A 9315-nucleotide genomic window follows, 5' to 3' on the forward strand; every position below is an offset into this window, starting at 1 on the left:
TTGATCGATAATATCTATATTTATCTAAATCCTAAAAATAATTAAGTTTCATCGACTTTGTTCAGAGCATTATTTTTTTCTACAATAATTCGATAATATGGCAAAAAGAAGAATTCCTTTATAATATCTTTCTTAAATAAAATAATAAAAAATATTAACCAAAAAAGAAATATAAAATATTTATATTCGTACAAATTAAAGCGAAGAGTATTACACTTTTTTTAAGTCAGATTGAACTCAATTTAGAAGTTCACTGATTAAACTTAATCACAGAATTATAATGCACTTTTATTAAATCTAAATAATAATTAAACAGAACATGTAAAACAGCATTGTTACTACTTTTTTAAAAAGAAATATACATTTTTTTAGATATCTTCTTCATTGATACCTTCATAATTAGAAATTCAGCTTCTTAGAATAAAATTTTGAAATTCAACAGTTCTTACCCTTTATAAAATAGTAACAAGCTTTTTACGATAAATTATTTTAAATAAATCCTGTTTGTTGTTTATGTATTTTAACACAATAATTTTCATTCCATTGTTATAGAGATTAGTATTCTTAATAAACGCAAAAAGGAACTTTTTTAGACACTTAATCTATCTATGTGATGTTTTATCACTGTTTTTTCTTACGTTTATAGTGAGAAATATTTTTCTGCTTTCTTAATGCACATATATAATATTTAAAATTTGGAAGTAGACAATAAATGCGTTCAATAGATCGGAGATAAATTTGTTTAGCTTCAGAACCAGACAATATGTCTCCATTTTGATATATTACTTTCTTGCACTTTAAATACTTTTCCAAAATACTTTCTGAACAAAAATTATTAAAATTATTATTACAATATCATTCAGGGTGACCAATGGATCATAAAAACCAAGAAATGGCATTGAATTTGCTTAATTCTTAGTTTTAGCAAAAATACTTACCAAATTACTGTAATTCTGTAATTATTACTTAATATCATATGTGTCAATTTTACCAGTTTTAGGTTCCGCCGGCTTTTTTTCTAGAATAATAAATATTTTGTCTTAAATATTTGGGAAATGATAGCGAATATGCTAATGGACGTCCCCACACAATTTTTTGTGGGTTAATTCAAAAAAGTTTTAATTTAGCAAAAATGTGATTAATTTGCATAGCGCTTAGGAAATAGTATCGATTTTTTCAGTGTTAGATTCCCCTGGCTTTTTTCCTAGGATAAGAAATATTTTGCCTTCAAAATCTGGGAAATGATAGCGAACATGCTAACGGACGTCCCCGCACACTTTTTTTGTGTTTTTTTTTATCAAAGAATTTTTGATATTGCTAACAACGTGCGTGTATATTTCGAGGTTATGTGTGTTACAGTTCACCCGAGCGTAACTTCCAAACTACACAATCATTTTGGCCGAAAACTTTGGAACTACAAATAAACATAAAAACTAATCTCCTGGAACCAACCTTCTTCGGAGCCAATCAAAAAAGTTTATTTCATAAATAATTTCCAGATTTTTGGAAAGGCAGACATGAAAAACGATGAAACTTCAAAATAATGCATTTGCATACAATTTTTATTTAGCACATTAAATTTTTTGTTATTATCACTCAAAAAAGAGTCCGGGGACGTCCGTTATGATATTTTATAGCATCTCCGAATTCAGTTTTTAAAAATTTTCATTTTTGTGGTAAAAAAGCCGGGGAAACTGTAAGTATCACATGCCCTTAAAGAATAATTTTGAACGCTTATAATTTGAAAACGTATAATTATGATCCTTAATTGATCGTTTGAATTACTCACGGTGGTATTAACCAGAATCTAGAACCAGTTAAGACTTACACTGATTCCAGATTCTGTTTAAAATCACCTTCAGTAATTTAAACTATCAATTTAGGAATGTTTGGAATTATCCCGTTTTACGGCACTTTAGATTCAAATATAACAAATGTTCTTGTTTCAAATTTAATATTCTCCAAATGTTATGAGTCAGGAATCAAGGTCTTAATATTTCAAGCCTTTTTAATTAATAACGTCCGAAATTGAATTATTTTAAATATAATATTAGATATTTGCAAGTTTAATCATTAAGATTCAAATATTAGAAAATTGGAGAGTTTTAAATTGAAAAACTTCCCAGTTGGGCAACGTTATGTTTTTTTAAGCCTTTAATATTGAAAAATGTTGAATTTTGAGGATTTTAAAATCGAAGCTTTTAAGCTTCTGTCAATTTATTTTCAATGGATAGTTACGTAACATAAAATTTGAAGTCTTCAAAATTGAATAATTGGAAAAAGGTGTTTGAAATTAAAAATTAAATCCTTTCTAGTACTTTAATTATTATTATTTTCAAACGACGAAACCCCAATGATTTTAGATTAAAATTTTTTAAATGGGATAATAAATTATGAACGCTTGAAATTGTGTAACGTGATTTTAAAAGTTATTGTAGAATTTTAATTAAAGTCCTTCATAGATAAATCACTTTAAATTGTATGGAACAAATTTAAAGTAGAAAGCGTTCAAATTAGAACAATTCTTAGATTGGAAAATGCAAGAATTTTTGTTCAAATTTATATTCTTAAAAATTGTATAATGTAGAAAATTGACGCCTTTTAATAGATAAACGATTGTGTACGCTTCAAGTTGTAAAAATTCTAGTAGGAACATTATAACCATCCTATTTAATGTTTTAATTGTGGTATTTAGTTGAACAATTTATTTTTGAGTCTCTTAAAATTCGTTATCTCGGAATTTTACTTTACTTCAAAATTAAATTTTTTTCTTTTTCCGAGTCTAGATTGACCACCCTGAATTCACTGAAATTCAAGAACATAAAACTTTCATGCAAGGTTTGCAAAATCTGAATTTCCCAGCAAATTAAATTATCCTTTTCAGGATCAGTTCTAAAATATATACACTAATGGAAAAAATTAAAGGGACAATACAATTTTCCGAATTTTTAGTGATTTTTCAGAATGCTGTATCCCAGTGAAAAATGGTCCACGATCTTGAGAAAATTTTTTCCAACTTAGCTATGGTGTGGACCGAATAGCTTGTTTATTCAGTTTCAACTTGATTTTTTTAAACCTCGGTACGATCATTTTTCACTGAGATATCGAACTTTAAATCGAAAAGGACACTTTTGTCTTTGATCGACATCTGAGCAACCAATACCGCACAGAAAATTTAGGGGTAGTTTTGAAAACTGGAATAAATTTCCTACAAGGTTCTGCCATGATCTTAGATAACTTTTTTTTTATCCATGACATACATTTGAAAAAACAGGGGAAAAAGGGTAATTTATGGGTTTTCAGAACATTAACGGGTAACGCTAATGCCGGAAGAAGTGAAAAGCAACATTTTTTTCAAGTTTTGGAAGCCTTTAAAAATGTTTTTCAAATTTAAAAAAAAAATTGCGGTAAATTTCAGCGGTATTTGCGAAAAGATAGGGAAAAAACTAGAACATTTTTTTTCATTTTAGCCATGATTAGGGCATGTTCAAGCGCAAAACGTGACCCTTTAGTTTCTTCAAAAGTTTGACCGTCTGCAACAAGGAAACGGTTCGTTCGACCGAAATGTAACTTCGCAGGGTTTTTAAAGAGTTATTCTACTGTAAAAGGCACACTCAAAATTAGTCATTTCAGGCAGATTTGAAATTTAGCTGTTGATGTTCTGAAAAACCATAAATTGCTCTTTTTTAAAATCTATGTTATAGATAAAAAAAAAATTATCTAAGATCGTGACAGAATCTCGTGGGAATTTTATCCAATTTTCAGAACTGCTCTTAAATTTTATGTGTGAGATATCGTCGATGAAAGACAAAAGAGTCTTTTTTATTTAAAGTCCGATATCTCTGTGAAAAATGGTCGTACCGAGGTTTAAAAAAAATGCAAATTGCAGCTGAATAAACAAGCTATCCGGTCCAGACTATATCTAAGTTACAAAATTTGTTTCTCACACTACTTGTTAAAATTACGCGGATCATGCAGCTCCGAAAATTATTTGCCAAAATATATCGAAACTAGAAACTTAAAGCTTCAAAATGCTTTTTTTTAAGACCTTGATACCACCATTGTTGACTGAGATACATCATTCTGAAAAGTCATTAAAAATTCAGACATTTTTTGACCCTTTAATTTGTTCCATTGGTGTATTTCATTATTCCATGAAAGGACCTTTATCAAATTACAAATATATAACCTCCAATGACTCCCAGAAAATATTTTATTTCTCTCTACCTAATATAAATCTTAGATTCAAAGTTCACGAGATCATCACAGTTAAGTCTCTCACCTAATTAATCCGACCAATTCGAACACACGATACACAGATCATCGCCCTGTGGTCCAAACATACAGGTTTTGCGCACGACTGGCACTGCAAAGCAGTTTTTTTATCCTTCTTCCTCGGACACAGACCGCATCTTTTTTTGCTTCCTCCAGGAAGTAATTGCGGCGCTGCGGTCTCCTCCTCTCCCACCATATTATTAATAATCAACTTGAGATCTTTCCTCAGTGTCGGAATCTTCTGTCTCTCCACCATATACGGTTTGACCAAAGCCAGAGCCAGCTCCTTCAAAAACGACCTTCTTGTATTGGTCCTATCAACTTTCCATTCCAGATTAATCATCGAGTAAATAATCATCGCATTGATCGCGCCCTGATCCAGCATCCCATAAAAAACCCTCAAGGGCCATCTTCTAGTTTTCCTCGCCGTTGTATAGTTTTGACAGAGCTGCACAAAATGTGCCACATTATCTCTGGTCTTTTCGTAAAAATTCAAAATCTTTGGCCTGCCAGTTTCCTCGTCATTCGAATCATCTCTGTGCAAAGTAGAAATCAGGATCATAGCTTTGTTCGCCGCAGGGACGTAGGACACCAAAGTTTTCTCGTTATCGAAGGCATAACAAGAAGTGCCAACTTCTCTACCCTTGGCACTCACAAAGCTCATCGGGTACTCCAACTTGTTCCTCTTCAGTGGCCCGACCATCGTTAGTTTATAATCAGAGAGCAGTGTATCTGCCAGGGAACAGGAAGTGAACCACTTGTCCATTGTGATGTTTCTGTTGGTTCCGCGAATCGACTCCGCCAAAAGTTTCACATAATAAGATCTGTTATTCTCGTCTGTAGTCTCTGGTGAATTTCCCAAATATGGCACGGCGTTCAGCATATAGTTCGTTCGTGTATCGCAGAGAACAAGAATATTGATGCCGCATTTATCCGGATGATTCTGATTATAGGCCCTAAAGGGACACCTTCCCCGAAAGCCAAGAAGATTGCTTCCAATCGCACAGAATTCCGAGGGGCTGTAATAGTTTCTACAATTCGTGACGTACATATCCCAAATCTCGCGAATTGCAGCAAACGAGTCGGCCGTTTTCCTGAGCGGCCTCGTCAATTTATCGTCGAATCGGATGCAGGCGGTCAGAAAACGAAACCTCGAGAGTGTCATCGTCGCGTGGAATATTGGAGGACCGTACATATCTGACCAGAGCTCTTCCACACTGACGTGACTCTCTTTCATCACTCCAGACATGTAGAGGAGGCCAATGAAGGCCAGGACTTCTGCATTGGTTGTTGTCGCGATGTACCTTGTGCGCTCTTTATACTTCGTAGCCTTCTCTTGGATTTCCTGGTTCGTGTGCAAGACTATCTTCTCGATGATCTCGTTTGAGATCATGCACTTCCAGCCGTCAAGGATAGACATGCAAACGTTCGGCTGGATATTGACGATTGGCGATCGGTAGTAACGACCATCCGGGGTATAATGGTAAGAAACAGAGGTGGTATCGAACCAGTGAAAATCGGATAACTGATACCTGGCGGTAGTGTCGACACGATGTGTTATGTTTCGGGGCTGTTTGTCTTCTTTGTTATCTTCTCTGTCACTATCGTTGTCAGAAACTTCGAGAACGCGGTCTTCATCACTGCATTCGCTGTCTGAGACGAGGATCCTTCCATTTTGTGTGAAGGCCTCAGTACTGATGGTGGAAATCAGACTGGGTATAGACTGCGTTATGGTCGGATTCATTGTGATGATCAAATTCTAATAGAACATAAATAAATAAGCGCGTCAGTTGGAAAAGGAAATCCACAGTATAAAGTTTCTAATGTATATAGTTTTGTACTACTGTGGTGCTTCTGGAAGTATTTTCGGGTTACTATTTTCTAAAGCCGAAATCAAAACAATGTTATTCAAATAATCTTTGGTAAATACTGGGCATTTCATTTGAGATTAGCAAATAATTGGAATTCAAGTTATTTCTTTTTCTAAATTCAGAGTTTAATTTTTGTATATAAAGAAGTTGGATACAAAAGGGTTTTTCTACGTGAAAAACGGAGTTGGGCAGAATAACGAATAACTCGATAACCGATGATATTTAAGTAATTTTTCAAACGAAAAATGTCCAATTCTCCAAAACTGATTTCTAGTTACAAATCGTCGCCCTAAAGTTTATAGTGCGCCATGTACATACACTGTCAAACTGAGAAAATGAGATTCAAAATTTAACAATAATATACTCTAAAAAAACGTGATCAAATGTCCAAATAAGTTTATCGGTAAAAAATAATGCATGATCAAGAACATATTAGTACAAATTTTAATAATATTATGAATATATTTTAGCTGATGTGGAAAATTGATTTTGCACATGGCGTAGAAGAGATTCCAAAAATGAAATTTTTTTCTCAGAATTATAGTAAGCCATGTCCACAAAATATTTATAAATTAACTATTTATAATAAAATTCTGAAGTAAAAAGTTGAACGGAATGATAGTTTACATTATTTTGTTGTATTACATGCAACGAAATTGGCATTTTTTCACTTATAGAAATGCAAAAAAGGACATGGCGTAATATAATTCTCACTTTTAATTAACGTCACAAATAATAATAAATCAAAGATTTCAGAAAGTGGACATGGCGCATTATAACTCCAGGGCGACGAACTGTAATACATAATGTTAGTGTTAGTGTACAGTTTTACAGGTTGATTATCATAAATAAAGCAATGTGCCGTTAAAGTTTCAATCGGAAAGTTTCAAAACACGACATGAATAGTTCATGTATCGAAAGGTTTTTCACATTAATTATTATGAATTCTGATACAAATTTGCCGCCAATGGTATCTATAAGTTAGTTAGGTTACGTTTCCAAATTAGGCATTTCACGTTATGACGTCAGCGAACAAGATGTTCGTATGCCTAGCGGCTAACGATAATACCAATCACCAATTGCATGAGACGAAACTTCATATTTTTAATATCTTGGAAAAAGTGACTTTTTACAATATTCCCAATATTCGTGAAAAATGATTACTTTTCAGCATACTATAGTGTCAAATTGAATTTCAATTAATTCAAATGATATTAAAAGCAAGAAAATTGGCGTCACGATTACTGGAACGTTTACTTTACTTGGATATTATTTTATATTTTTAAATCTATATATTCGATTTAATAATAAAATCATTTAAAAAATTATCGTATTTATTATTTAATGGAGTACCGTTACAGTTAGCTAAGTATGTAGTTGAATTTAAAAAAAATCTCATAGAAAAATGTAAGTTCATATTTGAACGAAAAAATATATACGAATGAATATAATAAAATACGAATTTATTATTTGCGGATCTTACCTTGGGTAAAATTTAAAATTTGAAGGAAAAAATCAATTGTTGTATAGACGATACATTGAGAAAATTAAGTGTGCGTGCTCATATATATTTTAAGATTTTTTGAAGAGATCATTCTGTGAAAAGTAAACTAATTTTTAATGGAAATTCAGAAAAATTGAAATTTAAAAAATAAACAAAATATTGAAAATAGACAGTACCTTAATTATGCAATGAATGTGGAGCAAAAATCAACTGTTGTAGATATTTTCAAAAAATTAAAATTATAGACAGAAACAGTTGTATAATAAAATGTTTTGTTAAAATGGAAGAGAGGATTTAACAAATCTTAAAATAAATATGAGCACACCAACTGGATTTTCTCAATGTTGTTTCTATACAATAATTTTTTTTTTCTCCGAATTTGAAATTTTAACCAAGGTAAGATTCGAAAAGAATACATTCTTATCTTATTCGTATTATTGTAATTCGTCAGGTTTGGTCGAATTTATGTACAATTTAGGTCTGATGATGAGAGTAGACCAGCGTGGCGATTCGTCGGATAATTGCAAATTCCCAGTCACTTCCCGGTTTTTCCCGTTCAAGTTTTTCAATTTTCTACTGAAATAGTTAATTTGTGAGATAGAAAATTGATATTTAACAAAGTAGTTACATTTTCAATCAGAAATGAATTTTCAATTAAAATTATTAATCATCAATAAAAAAATTATTTTTTAATAAATGATTTTAACTTTTAACCACGTGGTTGATTTTTGAATTAATTAAATGAAGCCGTAATTGAATAAACACACATATATATCCTATTACTGTAGGGAAAGTAGAAATATCTTTTAAAAATTGACCAAAACTAATTAAATAATAAAAACTTGAATTTTACTGCAATTAGAAGTAAATACCCGGTTTTTAAATTAAATTCTCGGTCAATTCGCCACCCTGCTAGACTGGTCTCGAAACATAACGATAAGTTTTTCATCCGGAAATTAATATAATAAACCTTTTAATGGCCTGGAAACCATGGAAGTGTGATTTATTATTCTACATTTGTTGTTTTCTCCTAGATGCAAAAGAAAATAAGACAACATTCCATCTCTCATAATATTTTTACATACAATAAAACAATTGTATTTTCCACCAAAAAGATTAAATTTCTTCGAAAAGAGATAAATTTGAAAAAAAAAAAAAAAAAAAAAAAAAAAAAAAACGATCCTAAACAAGAGTGTGGAGTTTTCAAGAAATACGAAAAATTCAACCAAATTGTTAAATTTTCAATTTAGAAATAATTTAAAACAAACCAGTCGAATTTTTTACCCGAAAATATGAATTTTTAATGAAAATATTCATTTTCAACCAAGTATTTAAATCTTTAATCAAATAGATGAATTTTATACCAAGAAAATAATTTGAAACTTGTATTATAAATCTTCAACTTATATGGTGATCTTCAACTGAAAAAGTTAAATTTTCAGTAAAAAAATCAACACAATGATACGATTACCAACCTTCAAACAAAAAAGATGAATAAATGAGAAAATGGAAAAGATTGTACACCCCGCGATAAATATCAAATATATTATTTGTAAATAGTAAGGCATTTTGTTTATTTTGTAACTATTTGCTTAGAAAACTGTAAATTTCGCTTAGAGAATAGAGTTAGTTTTCCTTTTAATATTAACCTTCATACCATATTAA

The 9315-nt window shown here is 31.1% G+C and overlaps 2 protein-coding genes across 5 annotated transcripts in view; one reads left to right on the forward strand and one right to left on the reverse strand.

Annotated features, from left to right (window-relative positions):
* LOC117177030 (lysophosphatidylcholine acyltransferase) overlaps nucleotides 1–9315 on the forward strand; it is a 66233-nt gene that overhangs the window by 31803 nt on the left and 25115 nt on the right. The window lies entirely within an intron of this gene.
* The window catches only part of LOC117177029 (piggyBac transposable element-derived protein 4-like), a 10790-nt gene that overhangs the window by 608 nt on the left and 867 nt on the right, over nucleotides 1–9315 (reverse strand). Inside the window, exons 2-3 of one of the 3 annotated variants that reach the window (XM_033367488.1) lie at nucleotides 4283–6034; nucleotides 308–1018 (exon numbers count right to left, since the gene is read on the reverse strand). In XM_033367488.1, coding sequence (XP_033223379.1) covers nucleotides 4283–6019 — 1737 coding nt within the window. In that variant the 5' untranslated portion in view covers nucleotides 6020–6034 and the 3' untranslated portion in view covers nucleotides 308–1018. Of the gene's footprint in view, nucleotides 1–307; nucleotides 1019–4195; nucleotides 6035–9315 lie in introns of those variants that run through there. The other 2 variants (XM_033367487.1, XM_033367486.1) reach the window with 2 other exon arrangements.

Source organism: Belonocnema kinseyi, chromosome 7 (genome assembly GCF_010883055.1).
Source record: "Belonocnema kinseyi isolate 2016_QV_RU_SX_M_011 chromosome 7, B_treatae_v1, whole genome shotgun sequence".
Taxonomy (NCBI): domain Eukaryota; kingdom Metazoa; phylum Arthropoda; class Insecta; order Hymenoptera; family Cynipidae; genus Belonocnema; species Belonocnema kinseyi.